Raw genomic sequence first — 17,559 nt, 5'->3', positions numbered from 1 at the left:
CATTTTGTGAATAAATAGATTATTAAGGGGTTGGACACATTAGAGGCAGGAAACATGTTCCCAATGTTGGGGGAGTCCAGAACCAGGGGCCACAGTTTAAGAATAAGGGGAAGGCCATTTAGAACTGAGATGAGGAAAAACTTTTTCAGTCAGAGAGTTGTGAATCTGTGGAATTCTCTGCCTCAGAAGGCAGTGGAGGCCAATTCTCTGAATACATTCAAGAGAGAGCTAGATAGAGCTCTTAAGGGTAGCGGAGTCAGGGGGAATGGGGAGAAGGCAGGAACGGGGTACTGATTGAGAATGATCAGCCATGATCACATTGAATGGCGGTGCTGGCTCGAAGGGCCTATTGGCCTACTCCTGCACCTATTGTCTATTGCCTATTGTCTAAGATCCATCAAGGGCGTTTTATGTCCAATGGGTCTGACATTCATCAACAAAGGGTTGAAATAAAGAATTGGTTCCTTACAGGTAGACACACAAAGTGCTGGAGTAACTCAGCGGGTCAGGCAGCGTCTCTGGAGAGAAGGAATGGGCGACGTTGCGGTTCGGGACCTTTCCTTATTGTACCCTCACATTGCAGAGCGCAGTGATCCGTGAAAGGGTGCGTTTGCGCGCCGTCTGTATCTCTGACCCTGACTGGCCGCTCTGCCCTCTGCCCTCTCCCTCTCTCCCTCTCTCCCTCTGCAGGAGCACCGGGCCTGCAACGTGGATCCGTGCCCGGAGGTTCGCAGGAACACGCCGTGGACGCCGTGGATGCCGGTGAACGTCAGCCAGAGCGGAGCGCGGCACGAGCAGCGCTTCCGCTTCACCTGCCGGGCGCCCCTCGCCGACCCGCACGACCTCCAGATGGGCAAGAAGAGGGTGGACAGCCGCTACTGCCCCGCCGACGGCAGCTCGGCCTGCACCACCGACCGTAAGTGGATCCCCCACGCCTGCTGAATTGCATTGAGATTGAATTGAATTGAATTGGCGAAGTAACTAGATGGGCCGAATGGCCTCATTCTGCTCTGAAAACTTATGAACATGCACATTATAAGGGTATTTGAAGTGCCTCCAGCGACTCTTACTAATTTCTACAAATGCACCATAGACAGCATCCGATCGCGTCGCATCACAACTTAGGGCGGTCACGGTGGCGCAGCGGTAGAGTTGCTGCCTTACAGCGAACGCATCACCGGAGACCCGGGTTCAATCCCGACTACAGATGCTGCCTGTACGGAGTTTGTACGTTCTCCCCGTGACCCGCGTGGGTTTTCTCCGAGATTTTCAGTTTCCTCCCACACTCCAAAGACGTACAGGTTTGTGGGTTAATTGGTTTGGTAAAATGTAAAAGTTGTCCCTAGTGGGTGTTGGATAGTGTTAATGTACGGGGATCGCTGGTCGGCGCGGGCCCGGTGGGCCGAAGGGCCTGTTTCCGCGCTGTATCTCTAAACTAAACTAAATTAAACTAAACTTAAACTCTGCCCGTTGAATTGAATTGAATACTATATTGTCCCATTAGACAAGTCACAGTGAAATTCTTTGCTCGCAAATAGTCACCCATAAAGGCCGCTTACAAAGTTACAAAGCTACAGTGTCCGGGCCTACAGCGTCCGGGCCTACAGCGTCCGGGCCTACAGCGTCCGGGCCTACAGCGTCCGGGCCTACACGGTCCGGGCCTACACGGTCCGGGCCTACAGTGTCCGGGCCGACATTGTCCGGGCCAACACTGTCCGGGCCTACAGTGTCCGGGCCTACACTGTCCGGGCCTACACGGTCCGGGCCTACAGCGTCTGGGCCTACAATGCCCCGCAGGCCTACAGCGCACCCCCGGGCCTAAAACGGACAAGGGCGGTCCCATACGAGACAAACCAATTTAGCCCAAACTACGAGATGTCCCGGCCAATACGGGACAGTTGGCAACCCTAGAAGAGGTGCGTGTGAGCCTCAGTCTCACCTGGAAGAACTGCGATCCTGATGTCCTAGCGTGCCCTATCTGCTCTGACGTGACTACTCTACTCTCTCTCCCTCTCTCTCCCCTGCCCTCTCTTTCCCATGCAGATCTGGTAGATGACCTGGTGAAGTTCAACCACCAGGCCACCCGCAGGGTAGGTGGCGGCTGGTCGGTGTGGACGCCCTGGTCCTCCTGCTCCCGTGAGTGCGAGACCGGCTTCCGCTCCAGGAAGAGAAGCTGCTCCGACCCGGAGCCGACGAGCGGCGGCCTGCCCTGCCTGGGATCCCCCGTCGAGTACGAGAACTGCAATCAGCAGCTTTGCCCAGGTAACGGCACCTCAGACCAAGGGCACGGTGGGCTCTGCCAGCATGGCCGGCGCGGCTGGGAGAGTTGCTGCCTCACCGCGGACACAGAGATCCTGGTTCGATCCTGATCACGGGTGTTGTCTTAAATGCAGATGCTGGTTTACACCGAAGATAGACACAAAAAGCTGGAGTAACTCAGTGGGTCATCGTTAATCATCATTGCTTCTTTGCACGTCTTTCATTCATTAGTTCTGTATCTCTATATCACCAAATGCAGTAAAAATGATCCCTATGTTGGGGGGAGTCCAGAACCAGGGGTCACAGTTTAAGAATAAGGGGAAGGCCATTTAGGACTGAGATGAGGAAAAACATTTTCAGCCAGAGACTTGTGAATCTGTGGAAATCTCTGCCACAGAATGCAGTGGAGGCCAATTCACTAGATGTATTCAAGGGATAGTTAGATATAGCTCTTAGGGCTAAAGGAACTAAGGGGTATAGGGAGAAAACAGGAACGGGGTACTGATTTTGGATGATCATCCGTGATCGTATTGAATGGCGGTGCTGGCTCGAAGGGCCGAATGGCCTACTCCTGCACCAATTTTTTAATGTTTCTATTTCATTCTCTTGTTTCCCTATCGTCTGACTCTCAGTCTGAAGAAGGGTCTCGACCCGAAACGTCACCCGTTCCTTCTCTCCAGGGATGCTGTCTGACCCGCTGAGTTACTCCACCATTTTATCATATCATATCATATATATACAGCCGGAAACAGGCCTTTTCGGCCCACCAAGTCCGTGCCGCCCAGCGGTCCCCGTACATTAACACTATCCTACACCCACTAGGGACAATTTAAAAAAAAACATTTACCCAGCCAATTAACCTACATACCTGTACGTCTTTGGAGTTGGGGAGGAAACCGAAGATCTCGGAGAAAACTCACGCAGGTCACGGGGAAAACGTACAAACTCCTTGCAGTGCAGCACCCGTAGTCAGGATCGAACCTGAGTCTCCGGCGCTGCATTCGCTGTAAAGCAGCAACTCTACCGCTGCGCTACCGTGTGACTCTCAGTCTGAAGAAGGGTCTCGACCCGAAACGTCACCCGTTCCTTCTCTCCAGGGATGCTGTCTGACCCGCTGAGTTACTCCACCATTTTGTGTCTATGTTTGGTGTAAACTAGCATCTGCAGTTCCTTCCTGCACATAAACGGAACTAATTCATGGGAAGGAACGGGGTGGAAGGGGTTAAGGATGTGAATTCCAGAGGTTAGGGTCTGAGCAGCGGAAGACACGGCCTCATGTGGCGAAAGCATTCCTTCTCTCCAGAGATGCTGCCCGTCCCGCTGAGTTACTCCAGCATTTTGTGTCTATCTTGGATGAAGTAACAAATTGGTGGTGGTCGGTCTATCTAAGAATCTTATTGTTCTGTTTGGGAACATCTATATATTAAAACTCTCGTTCGTTATGTTGTTTGTGACTGAACTTCAGCCAAAACGGTACACCGTAGCGCAACAATTTTAGGCCCACCTTACTCACCATTGTCACTTTAGTGATAATGCCAGTAGTTTCATTGAAATCGGTGTTATATTTTTAAAGTTATTCACATTTTTAAGTTTAAAAGGAGGGGAGGGGAGGAGGGAGGGGGGAAAGGGGTAGCGGGAGGGGGGGGGTTGAGGGAGAGAGGGGAGGGGGGGAGGACAGGGTGGTGCACCAATGCAGGAGAGGTTTGGGCCCAACGGGTCCACTTGGTCTAGTATGACAATGAAACACTCTTGACTCTTGGACTCTGTTTTTTTTCCTCTCCAACGTGGCGCCAGTGAAGGGAGCTTGGTCCTGCTGGTCACCTTGGTCACTCTGTTCTGCCACGTGTGGCGGTGGGCACTACCAGCGGACGCGGACCTGCACGAACCCAGCGCCGGCCAACAGCGGCAACATTTGCATCGGCCTGCACTCGGAGGAAGCTCTCTGCAACACCCAGCCTTGCGGAGGTAAGGTCGTGCAGGATAGGGGTAGGATTAGGCCATTCGGCCCGTCAAGTCCACTCCGCCATTCAATCACGGCTGATCTATCTCTCCCTCCTAACCCCATTCTCCCGCCTTCTCCCCATAACCCCTGACGCCCGCACTAATCAAGAACCTGGGTAGACACAAAATGCTGGAGTAACTCAGTTGGTCAGGCAGCATCTAGGGAGAGAAGGAATGGGTGACGTTTCGGGTCGAGACCCTTCTTCAGGCTTTCCTTTGTCACGCATTCCTTCTCTCCCGAGATGCTGCCTGACCCGCTGAGTTACTCGAGCATTTTGTGTCTACCTTCGATTTCAACCAGCATCTGCGGATCCTCCTACTAATCAAGAACCTATCTGACTCTGCCTTAAAAATATCCACTGACTTGGCCTCCACAGCCTTCTGTGACAATGAATTCCGCAGATTCACCACCCTAATTCCTCCTTATCTCCTTCCTAAAGGAACGTCCTTTAATCCTGAGGCCACGACCTCTAGTCCTAGACTCTCCCACTAGTGGAAGCATCCTCTCCCCATCCACTCTATCCAAGCCTTTCACTATTCTGTGTGTTTCACTGAGGTCCCCCCTTCATTCTTCTAAACTCCATTGAGTACAGGCCTAATGCCGACAAACGCTCATGATAGGTTAACCTACTCATTCCTGGATTAGTAGGCCAGTCATTGTGCCTTATTCAGGCGACAGGGGGTATGGGGAGAAGGCAGGAACGGGGTACTGATTGAGAATGATCAGCCATGATCACATTGAATGGCGGTGCTGGCTCGAAGGGCCGAATGGCCTGCTCCTGCACCTATTGTCTATTGTCTATTGTCTGTTGACACGGTGGCACAGCGGTAGAGTTGCTGCCTCACAGCGCCAGAGACTCTCGTTCAATCCTGACTGCGGGTGCAGTCTGCACGGAGTTTGCACATTCTCCCCCCCCGCGACCCGCGTGGGTTTTCCCCAGCTGCCCCGGTTTCCTCCCACGCTCCAAAGACGTACAAGGTTTGTAGGCCAATTGGTTTAGGTAAAATTGTAAATTGTCCCTAGCGTGTGTAGGATAGTGTTAAAGTGTGGGTACCGCTGGATGGTACCCGGGTCTCTGGCGCAGTGAGACAGCAACTCTATCAACATTGACATGCAGTTGTGAGGCACTGGAGCAGTAAGGCAGCAACACTATCGCTGCGCTGGTGTGCTGCCCCTGGAGCTACCAGAAACGCACACAATACCAGGTATGTGGGAAGGAACTGCAGATGCTGGTCTAAACCAAAGATAGACACAAAATGCCGGAGTAACTCAGAGGGACAGGCAGCATCTCTGGAGAGAAGGAATGGGTGACGTTTCGGGTCGAGACCCTTCTTCAGACTCACGTTTCGGGTCGAGACCCATCTTCAGTCTGAAACGTCACCCATTCCTTCCCTCCACAACACTAGGTAGCCTGCACTCAAGTCTCATAGAAACATAGAAACATAGAAAATAGGTGCTGGAGTAGGCCATTCGGCCCTTCAAGCCTTTACGCACCGCCATTCAATATGATCATGGCTGATCATCCAACTCAGTATCCTGTACCTGCCTTCTCTCCATACCCCCTGATCCCTTTAGCCACAAGGGCCACATCTAACTCCCTCTTAAATATAGCCAATGAACTGGCCTCAACTACCCTCTGTGGCAGAGAATTCCACAGATTCACCACTCTCTGTGTGAAAAAAAACGTTCTCATCTCGGTCCTAAAAGACTTCCCCCTTATCCTTAAACTGTGACCCCTTGTTCTGGACTTCCCCAACATCGGGAACAATCTTCCTGCATCTAGCCTGTCCAACCCCTTAAGAATTTTGTACGTTTCTATAAGATCCCCCCTCAATCTTCTAAATTCCAGCGTCTCAGGTGCAAGTCTTAAATGCCCGGACGGTTTTAGTCAGCAGCAAGAATGTTTCTAATGGAGCCACAGGTAGCATCTGGCTTGATCCTGTTTTTTTTTTCCAAATTCAATCCTCTGTCGTCTGTTATGCTGTTGAAGTTTAATCTGAGGACGAAATTAAACACCTTTGGAACAAAATTAAACACCTGGCGAGGGGTGCGATTGCCTATGTGTGTGATCAGGCCTTTGGAGCAAAACTCTCAACCACTGCCATCACTACCAGCTCATTAGTGTCTCACCTTCACTCCTCCACCATATCCTGCAAGGATTTCTCTTGCTTACAAAGGGCGCAACCCCTGGCCACTATTAACCCCCATCTTTCCTCTGCTGCGCCCTGACGGAGAAGGGCGGCACGGTGACTTAACGCTAGACGTACCCAGGTTCGATCCCGACTACGCGTGCTTGACTGTACAGAGTCTGCACCTTCTCCCCGTGACCCGCGTGGGTTTTCCCCGAGACCTTCGGTCGCCTCCCGCACTCCAAAGACGTACCGGTGTTGCAGGTTGTGTAGGGAGGAACTACAGATGCTGGTTTACACCGGAGATAGACGCAAAATGCTGGAGTAACTCAGTGGGACAGGCAGCATCTCTGGACAGAAGGAATGAATGGGTGACGTTTCGGGTGGTCGAGGCCCTTCTTCAGACTAATTGGCTCGGTGTCAAGTATCCCTGGTGGTGCTAATGTGCGGAGGTCGATGGTCAGCGCGGACTCTGGGGCTGTTTCCGAGCCGTATCTCTTCCCTAAACTAAATTAAGGGCGGTCACGGTGGCGCAGCGGTAGAGTTGCCGCCTTACAGCGAATGCAGCGCCGGAGACTCAGGTTCGATCCTGACTACGGGCGCCGTCTGTACGGAGTTTGTACGTTCTCCCCGTGACCTGCGTGGGATTTCTCCGAGATCTTCGGTTTCCTCCCACACTCCAAAGACGTGCAGGTGTGTAGGTTAATTGGCTGGGTAAAATGTAAAAAAAATTGTCCCTGGTGTGTGTAGGATAGTGTTAGTGTGTGGGGATCGCTGGGCGGCGCGGACCCGGTGGGCCGAAGGGCCTGTTTCCGTGCTGTATCTCTAAATCTAAAAAAAATAATCTAAGGAAACTTGGAAGGGGAACAAATGCAATTTTAGTTTTTTTAAATCTGAAGTATGGTCCACTATCCGAAACGTCGCCCATCCTTTATTCTCTCGAGATGCTGCCTGACCTGCTGAGGTACTCCAGCACTTTGCGTCTATCTTTGGTACAAAACCAGCACCACAGTGGACCTGCACTTGAAGTTGGAAAGTTCAATGCGTCTACCATTGGTCGTAATCTATCTAGGTGAGATAGGAGGCGCTGTTCTCAATGGGCATTAGCGAATAGAGGACATGACGCCAACTTTTTCTTTTGTTCATAAGTCCATAAGTGATAGGAGCAGAATTAGGCCATTCGGCCCATCGTCGTCTACTCCGCCATTCAATCGTGGCTGATTCATCTCTCCGTCCTAACCCCATTCTCCTGCCTTCTCTCCATAACCCCTGACACCCGTACTAATCAAGAATCTATCTATCTCTGCCTTAAAAACATCCTTTGACTTGGCCTCCACAGCCTTCTGTGGCAAAGAATTCCACAGATTCACCACCCTCTGACAAAAGAGATTTCTCCTTATCTCCTTCCGAAAGGAACGTCCTTTAATTCTGAGGCTGTGACCTCTAGTGGTAGACTCTTCCACCAGTGGAAACATCCTCTCCACATCTACTCCATCCCAGCCTTTCACTAAGTTTCAATGAGGTCCCCCCTCATTCTTGTAAACTCCAGCGAGTACAGGCCCAGTGCTGACAAGCGGTCTTCGTGCGTTAACCCACTCATTCCTGTCTTTTAGTCTGTGTTAACATTTCCAGTTCCCACCTGCCGAAACGTGAGGATCTTTGCTGTGTTGAAATTTAAGAAGTAGATTCAATCTCTAGCTGGAAGTGGGATTAAATGGCGGGACTGTCATCTGTTGAAAGACTGGAGCGGCTAGGCTTGTATACAGTGGAATTTAGAACGATGAGAGGGGATCTTATCGAAACATATAAGATTATTACGGGGTTGGGCACGTTAGAGGCAGGAAACATGTTCCCAATGTTGGGGGAGTCCAGAACCAGGGACCACAGTTTAAGAATAAGGGGTATGCTATTTAGAACGGAGATGAGGAAAAACTTTTTCAGTCAGAGTTGTAAATCTGTGGCATTCACTGCCTCAGAAGGCAGCGGAGGCCAATTCTCTGAATGCATTCAAGAGAGAGCTAGATAGAGCTCTTAAGGATAGCGGAGTCAGGGGGGTATGGGGAGAAGGCAGGAACGGGGTACTGATTGAGAATGATCAGCCATGATCACATTGAATGGCGGTGCTGGCTCGAAGGGCCAAATGGCCTCCTCCTGCACCTATTGTCTATTCTCTATTGTCTAACATTAGTTTAGTTTTACAAAGTTAACTAAAAAGGCAATACGGGGAGAAAAGATGAGGTACGAGGGTAAACTAGCCAATAATATAAAGGAGGATAGCAAAAGTTTTTTTAGGTACGTGAAGAGGAAAAAAACAGTCAAGGCAAATGTGGGTCCCTTGAAGACAGAAGCAGGGGAATTTATTATGGGGAACAAAGAAATGGCAGACGAGTTAAACCGTTACTTTGGATCTGTCTTCACTGAGGAAGATACACACAATCTCCCAAATGTTCTAGGGGCCGGAGAACCTAGGGTGATGGAGGAACTGAAGGAAATCCACATTAGGCAGGAAATGGTTTTGGGTAGACTGATGGGACTGAAGGCTGATAAATCCCCAGGGCCTGATGGTCTGCATCCCAGAGTACTTAAGGAGGTGGCTCTAGAAATAGTGGAAGCATTGGAGATCATTTTTCAATGTTCTATAGATTCAGGATCAGTTCCTGTGGATTGGAGGATAGCAAATGTTATCCCACTTTTTAAGAAAGGAGGGAGAGAGAAAACGGGTAATTATAGACCAGTTAGTCTGACATCAGTGGTGGGGAAGATGCTGGAGTCAATTATAAAAGACGAAATTGCTGAGCATTTGAATAGCAGTAACGGGATCATTCCGAGTCAGCATGGATTTACGAAGGGGAAATCATGCTTGACAAATCTACTGGAATTTTTTGAGGATGTAACTAGGAAAATTGACAAGGGAGAGTCAGTGGATGTGGTGTACCTCGACTTTCAGAAAGCCTTCGACAATGTCCCACATAGGAGATTAGTGGGCAAAATTAGGGCACATGGTATTGGGGGTAGGGTACTGACATGGATAGAAAATTGGTTGACAGACAGAAAGCAAAGAGTGGGGATAAATGGGTCCCTTTCGGAATGGCAGGCAGTGACCAGTGGGGTACCGCAAGGTTCGGTGCTGGGACCCCAGCTACTTACGATATACATTAATGACTTAGACGAAGGGATTAAAAGTACCATTAGCAAATTTGCAGATGATACTAAGTTGGGGGGTAGTGTGAATTGTGAGGAAGATGCAATAAGGCTGCAGGGTGACTTGGACAGGTTGTGTGAGTGGGCGGATACATGGCAGATGCAGTTTAATGTAGATAAGTGTGAGGTTATTCACTTTGGAAGTAAGAATAGAAAGGCAGATTATTATCTGAATGGTGTCAAGTTAGGAGGAGGGGGAGTTCAACGAGATCTGGGTGTCCTAGTGCATCAGTCAATGAAAGGAAGCATGCAGGTACAGCAGGCAGTGAAGAAAGCCAATGGAATGTTGGCCTTCGTAACAAGAGGAGTTGAGTATAGGAGCAAAGAGGTCCTTCTACAGTTGTACCGGGCCCTGGTGAGACCGCACCTGGAGTACTGTGTGCAGTTTTGGTCTCCAAATTTGAGGAAGGATATTCTTGCTATGGAGGGCGTGCAGCGTAGGTTCACTAGGTTAATTCCCGGAATGTCGGGATTGTCGTATGTTGAAAGGCTGGAGCGATTGGGCTTGTATACACTGGAATTTAGAAGGATGAGGGGGGATCTTATTGAAACATATAAGATAATTAGGGGATTGGACACATTAGAGGCAGATAATATGTTCCCAATGTTGGGGGAGTCCAGAACAAGGGGCCACAGTTTAAGAATAAGGGGTAGGCCATTTAGAACGGGATGAGGAAGAACTTTTTCAGTCAGAGAGTGGTGAAGGTGTGGAATTCTCTGCCTCAGAAGGCAGTGGAGGCCAGTTCGTTGGATGCTTTCAAGAGAGAACTGGATAGAGCTCTTAAGGATAGCGGAGTGAGGGGGTATGGGGAGAAGGCAGGAACGGGGTACTGATTGAGAGTGATCAGCCATGATCGCATTGAATGGCGGTGCTGGCTCGAAGGGCTGAATGGCCTACTCCTGCACCTATTGTCTATTGTCTATTGTCTATTGTCAAACCCTTCGGCCCACCGGGTCCGCACCGACCAGCGATCCCCGCACACTACCACCGTCCTAAACACACCAGGGACAATTTACACGTACACCAGGCCAATTAACGTCTTTGGAGTGTGGGAGGAAACCGTAGATTTCGGAGAAAACCCACGGGGAGAGCGTGCAAACTCTGTCCAGACAGCGCCCGTAGTCAGGATGGAACCCGGGCCTCTGGCGCTGTAAGCGCTGTAAGGCAGCAACTCTACCGCTGCCCCACCGTGCCGGCCACTGAGATAGAACTGCAGTAAACAACAGATAAAAGCCTTTCACCCTTTGTGCTGGGCAATATCCAGACCCGAGGCTGGTGTTATTTAACTGCAGGAAGAGTCATTTAAAATACTTTGTCACCCAGTCTTTCATCACTTGACATTTAAAGTCTTACAAATCAATTACAAGCAGGAATAGGCTACTTGTCCCCTGGAGCCTTCTCTGCCATTTAATAAGATCTTGGCTGATCTGACTCAATCTGCAACCCTGCATTCTCATTTAATCAGGACAAACCTTCTCCCCTTTGACTATCAGAATCTATCTACCTCTGACGTAATGCTACTCAAAGGCCCTGCTTTAACGACCATTTTAGTTTAGTTTAGTTTAGAGATACAGCGTGGAAACAGGCCATTCGGCCCACCGAGTCCGCACCGACCAGCGATCCCCGGACACTAGCACCATCCTACGCACACTCGGGACAATTTACATTCACTCCAAACAATAGACAATAGGTGCAGGAGGAGGCCATTCGGCCCTTCGAGCCAGCACTGCCATTCAATGTGATCATGGCTGACCATTCTCAATCAGTACCCCGTTCCTGCCTTCTCCCCATATCCCCTGACTCCGCTATCCTTAAGAGCTCTATCTAGCTCTCTCTTGAATGAGAATTGGCCTCCACTGCCCTCTGAGGCAGAGAATTCCACAGATTCACAACTCTCTGACTGAAAAAGTTTTTCCTCATCTCCGTTCTAAATTATCCTACAATGCTGGACGTCTTTGGGAGGGAACCGAAGATCTCGGAGAAAACCTACGCAGGTCACGGGGAGAACGTGCAAACTCCGTGCGTCAGGATCGAACTCGTCTCTCTAGCGCTGTAAGGCAGTAGCTCTACCAGCTGGGCCACAGTACCGCCCGAATTTCTTCTATCTTCAATTTCTTCTACTGCTTCTTGACCTCCTGTGTGGGAAGGGCAGCAACTGGCTGTGTTTAGACACAAAATGCTGGAGTAACTCAGCGGGACAGGCGGCGTCTCTGGAGAGAAGGAACGGGTGACGTTTCGGGTCGAGACCCTTCCTCAGACATCGCCTGTCCCGCTTAGTTACTCCAGCATTTTGTGTTCATCTTCGGTTTAAACCAGCATCTGCAGTTCCTTGCTACACAACCGGACTGTGCTACAGCTCCAAGATTCATCTGCAGGTTTACCAGAATGCTGCCTTGATTAGAGGGTATTAGTTTAGCTTATTGTCATTTGTACTGAGGTACAGTGAAAAGCTTTCAGCGGAAAGACTATACATGATTACAATCGAGCTGTCCACCGTGTACAGATACATGATAAAGGGAATATCATTTAGTGCAAAGGAAAGTCTAGTAAAGCCCGATCGGAGGATAGTCCGAGGGTCTCCAATGAGGTAGATGGAGCTCAGGAGTTGGTGGTAGGATGGTTCGGTTGCCCGATAACAGCTGGGAAGAATCTGTCCCTGAATCTGGAGGTGTGCGTTTTCACACTTCTGTACCTCTTGCCCGATGGGAGAGGGGAGAAGAGGGAGCTGCCAGGGTGAGACTGGTCCTTGATTATGCTGCTGGCCTTGCCGAGGCAGCGTGAGGTGTGGATGGGGAGTCAATGGAAGGGAGGTTGGTTTGTGTGACGGTCTGGGCTGCCTCCACAATTCTCTGCACTTTCTTGCGGTCTACTGTCCCCTTGTTGTACGTTCTAGGTTCCACACTCAGGCACATCTGAGAGCAGGAGCAGGTCACTCAGCCCCTCGAGCCCTGCTCCATCATCCAACAAGAAGGGTGGCGCAGCGGTAGAGTTGCTGCCTCACAGCTGCTTCCAGCACCAGTGATCCAGGTTCGATCCCGACCACGGGTGCTGTCTATAAGGAGTTTGTACGTTCTCCCATGGGCTTTCTCCGAGATCTTCGGTTTCCTCCCACACTCCAAAGACGTACAGGTATGTAGGTTAATTGACTGGGTAAATGTAAAAATTGTCCCTAGTGGGTGTAGGATAGTGTTAGTGTGCGGGGATCGCTGGGCGGCACGGACCCGGTGGGCCGAAAGGGCCTGTTTCCGCGCTGTATCTCTAAACTAAACTAAACTAAGATCACGGCTGGTCTTGACAACTAGATGGATGAGTGGGGTCATTTTGATCATGCAGTGAAGGTTGACTCTGAGCACCCTTTAGTTTAGTTTAGAGATACAGCGTGGACACAGGCCATTCACCCACTGAGTCCGCGCCGACCAGCGATCCCCGCACATTAACACTATCCTGGGGTCAATTTACATTTATACAAAGCCAATTAATATGTCTTTGGAGTGTGGGGGGGAAACCGAAGATCTCGGAGAAAACCCACGCAGGTCACGGGAGAACGTACAAACTCCGTACAGACAGCAGCCGTAGTCAGAATCGAACCCGGGTCTCTGACGCTGTAAGGCACCAACTCTACCGCTGCGCCACCGAGCCGCCCTACCAGTGTGGGTGTGAATGGATAAGGTCATATGTGATAGGAGTAGAATTAGGCCATTCGGCCCATCAAGTCTACCCCGCCATTCAATCATGGCTGATTTATTTCTCCCTCCAAACCCCATTCTCCTGCCTTCTCCCCTTAGCCCCTGACACCCGCACTAATCAAGAACCTGCGTATCTCTGCCTTAAACATATCCTCTGTCTTGGCCTCCACAGCCTTCTGTGGTAATGAATTCTCAGATTCACCACCGTCTGTCTAAAGAAATTTCTCCTCAGCTCCTTCCTAAAAGAACGTCCTTTAATTCTGAGGCTGTGACCTCCGTACAGACAGCACCCGTGGTCGGGATCGAACCTGGATCTCTGGCGCTGAAAGCGGTTGTGAGGCAGCAACTCTACCGCTGCGCCACCTTTGTTCCCTTGCCGCTGAGCTGAGGTTAACAAAGGGCAGTGTCGGGCCTTCATAAATGGTGCTGCCAGTGGCCCTAAACTGAACCCCAGCTCCACAGGGACTAACTTCATCAGAGACTTGAAACGCCGTGAGTTAGCAGCTGGAACGCTCCATAGTCAAAGTATGTCATTAAAAATAATGAGATGCTTTTCCAAATTACCCCCAGCTAATTAAGATTTATGTACAAGAAACTCCCCCCTTGTACCTGCTGAGAAAGGGCTGTAATTGGATAAATGGAATATCTCCCTGCATATTCTTTCTGTTCTTAAAACATAATCCAGCCAGCTTGGACGGCTGCCAAAAATCAATTCTGATTAACTTCTGTGGCACCGCGTTCCTGACTCGGCTGTTTCTTACCCAAGCTGGATAAGATTCCTGAACCTTCCCTGCGAAGCTGGAGCCAAACGGTGGCAGGAGAGATGTTAGACCCCAAAATGATGTCCCTTTGTTCCCGGGCCCCGTTGTACAATGGGCAACAGATTGAATGCAATCTTTCATCCTCCCTTTTGTTTTCCTGCTTTGCCCGCGAAGGCTTCTGTCCGCTCGCTGGAATATTTCATCAGCTAGTTATTCTTTTGCTTGTCTGTTTTACTTTTCTTATATGATCCTCAATGGCTCACTCTCTCTCTAGCGCCCTCTCAGTACTTCCCTCCAGTGATCTCTCTCTCTCTCTCTCTCTCTCTCTCTCTCTCTCTCTCTCTCTCTCTCCCTCCAGTGATCTCTCTCTCTCTCTCTCTCTCTCTCTCTCTCTCTCTCTCTCTCTCTCTCTCTCTCTCTCTCTCTCTCTCTCTCTCTCTCTCTCTCTCTCTCTCTCTCTCTCTCTCTCTCTCTCTCTCTCTCTCTCTCTCTCTCTCTCTCTCTCTCTCTCTCTCTCTCTCTCTCCCTCTTTTTCTCACTCCCTCTCTTTCTCTCTCCCTCTCTTTCTCCCTTTCTCTTCTCTCTCTAGCTCTCTCTCCCTCTCTCTCTGCCTCTCTCTCTCTCTCTCTCACCCTCTCTCTCTCCCTCTTTTTCTCACTCCCTTTTTCTCTCTCCCTCTCTTTCTCTCTCCCTCTCTTCTCTCTCTAGCTCTCTCTCTCTCCCTCTCTCTCCCTCTCTCTCCCTCTCCCTCTTTCTCTCTCCCTTTTTTCTCTCTCTAACTCTCTCTCTCTCTCTCTCTCTCTCTCTCTCTCTCTCTCTCTCTCTCTCTCTCTCTCTCTCTCTCTCTCTCTCTCTCTCTCTCTCTCTCTCTCTCTCTTTCTCTCTCTCTCTCTCTCTCTCTCTCTCTCTCTCTCTCTCTCTCTCTCTCTCTCTCTCTCTCTCTCTCTCTCTCTCTCTCTCTCTCTCTCTCTCTATCTCTATCTCTCTGCCTCCCCCCTCTCTCTCTCTCTATGTCTATGTCTTTGGCTCCCACTCTTTCACTTTCTATCGCTCTCTATTGAAGTCACCCCTCTATCTATCTCTACCCTTGTACCTCAGCAGCATTCTGTCTCGTTGTTTGTTTCTGTCTTTCCCCCGTGTTCTCTAGTGCTTCCTCTATCTCTTGCTCTCTCTCTCTCTCTCTCTCTATTTGTCCGTCTCTGTCACTAAGCTGTGCTCTCCTGTTGAGTCAGCCCTCTGCATGATCATTCCCTGGATACCTGCACACTTATCTCACCAGTTGTCCAACAGCCTGGTATTCCACTGAACTTTCTCCGGCTCCTCCGGTTTCCTCCCACGCTCCAGAGACAAAATGCAGCGTGATCTCTGGAGAGAAGGAATGGGTGACGTTTCGGGTCGAGACCCTTCTTCCAGTCTGAGAGTCGGGGGAGAGAGGGAGATTAGAGACGTGGAAAGGGAAGGGTAAGAGATCGAAGGGGACGAAGATCAAGGAAAATGTAGAACGGAATGGCGGGACTGTCATATGTTGAAAGACTGGAGCGACTAGGCTTGTACCCACTGGAATTTAGAAGGATGAGAGGGGATCTTCTCGAAACGTATGAGATTATTAAGGGGTTGGACACGTTAGAGGCAGGAAACATGTTCCCAATGTTGGGGGAGTCCAGAACAAGGGGCCACAGTTTAAGAATAAGGGGTGGGCCATTTAGAACGGAGATGAGGAACAACTTTTCCAGTCAGAGAGTTGTAATTCTGTGGAATTCTCTGACTCAGAAGGCAGTGGAGGCCAATTCTCTGAATGCATTCAAGAGAGAGCTAGATAGAGCTCTTAAGGATAGCGGAGTCAGGGGGTATGGGGAGAAGGCAGGAACGGGGTACTGATTGAGAATGATCAGCCATGATCACATTGAATGGCCGTGCTGGCTCGAAGGGCCGAATGGCCTCCTCCTGCACCTATTGTCTATTGTCTATTGGATCACTGTCTGACCCAGTCTGAAGAAGGGTCTCGACCCGACGCGCCACCCATTCCTTCTCTCCAGAGATGTTGCCTGTCCCGCTGAGTTACTCCAGCATTTCGTCTCTGGGAGTGTGGGATGAAACCGGAGCGCCGGGAGAAAACCCACGCGGCCACAGGTGGAACGTACAAACTCCGTACGGACAGCACCCGTAGTCAGGATTGAACCAGGGTCTCTGACGAAGATCTAGGAAAATGTACAACGGATCATTGCCTGACTCAGTCTGCAGAAGGGTCTCGACCCGACATGTTAGTCAGGATCGAACCTGGCTGCAAGGCAGCAACTCTACCACTTTGCCACCGTTTAACTTGACATCACATTCGGCATAGATAATAGACAATAGACAATAGGTGCAGGAGTAGGCCATTCGGCCCTTCGAGCCAGCACCGCCATTCAATGTGATCATGGCTGATCATTCTCAATCAGTACCCCGTTCCTGCCTTCTCCCCATACCCCCTGGCTCCGCTATCCTTAAGAGCTCTATCTAGCTCTCTCTTGAATGTATTCAGAGAATTGGCCTCCACTGCCCTCTGAGGCAGAGAATTCCACAGATTCACAACTCTCTGACTGAAAAAGTTTTTCCTCATCTCTGTTCTAAATGGCCTACCCCTTATTCTTAAACTGTGGCCCCTGGTTCTGGACTCCCCTAACATTGGGAACATGTTTCCTGCCTCTAATGTGTCCAACCCCTTAATAATCTTATACGTTTCGATAAGATCCCCTCTCATCCTTCTAAATTCCAATGTATACAAGCCTAGTCGCTCCAGTCTTTCAACATATGACAGTCCCACCATTCCGGGAATTAACCTAGTAAACCTACGCTGCACGCCCTCAATAGCAAGAATATGCCCTGTACAACTCCAGAAGTTGGGCTAGGGCCCTGTACAACTGCAGAAGGACCTCTTTGCTCCTATACTCAACTCCTCTTGTTATGAAGGCCAACATTCCATTGGCTTTCTTCACTGCCTGCTGTACCTGCATGCTTCCTTTCAGTGACTGATACACTAGGACACCCAGATCACGCTGTACGTCCCCTTTTCCTAACTTGACACCATTCAGATAAGGGACCATTCAGGGACGTTGTGGGCCAAAGGGCCTGTTTCTGTGCAGTGCTGTTGTTCCCTGTTCTATGTATGTAACATGGATGTACATGGATAGGTCGGCACGGTGGCGCAGCGGTAGAGTTGCTGACTTATGGCGCCAGAGACCTGGGTTTGATCCTGACTGCGGGTGCAGGAAAATAACTGTGCAGATGCTGGTTCAAATTGAAGGTAGACGCAAAATGCTGGAGTAACTCAGTGGGGCAGGCACCATCCCTTCTCTCCTGAGATGCTGCCTGACCCGCTGAGTTACTCCAGCATTTTGTGTCTCAAGTCAAGTTTATTTGTCACATACACATACACGATGTGCAGTGAAATGAAAGTGGCAATGCCTGCGGATTGTGCAAAAAAAGACTATGGGTGCTGTCTACACAGAGTTTGTACGCCCCTCCCGTGACCTGCGTGGGT

The 17,559-nt window shown here is 50.1% G+C and overlaps 1 protein-coding gene across 4 annotated transcripts in view; it reads left to right on the top strand.

Moving 5' to 3' along the window:
* Positions 1 to 17,559, top strand: part of sema5ba (sema domain, seven thrombospondin repeats (type 1 and type 1-like), transmembrane domain (TM) and short cytoplasmic domain, (semaphorin) 5Ba) — a 183,945-nt gene that overhangs the window by 142,563 nt on the left and 23,823 nt on the right. For all 4 annotated transcript variants that reach the window (XM_078403301.1, XM_078403300.1, XM_078403299.1 and 1 more), the window contains exons 16-18: positions 691 to 916; positions 2,044 to 2,262; positions 4,054 to 4,224. In XM_078403301.1, the coding sequence (XP_078259427.1) occupies positions 691 to 916; positions 2,044 to 2,262; positions 4,054 to 4,224 (616 nt within the window). The remainder of the gene's footprint in view (positions 1 to 690; positions 917 to 2,043; positions 2,263 to 4,053; positions 4,225 to 17,559) is intronic.

This window comes from Rhinoraja longicauda, chromosome 8 (genome assembly GCF_053455715.1).
Source record: "Rhinoraja longicauda isolate Sanriku21f chromosome 8, sRhiLon1.1, whole genome shotgun sequence".
Lineage (NCBI taxonomy): Eukaryota > Metazoa > Chordata > Chondrichthyes > Rajiformes > Arhynchobatidae > Rhinoraja > Rhinoraja longicauda.
The sequence above is the reverse complement of the archived record's forward strand: the minus strand, read 5'-3'. Positions and strand labels throughout refer to the sequence as shown.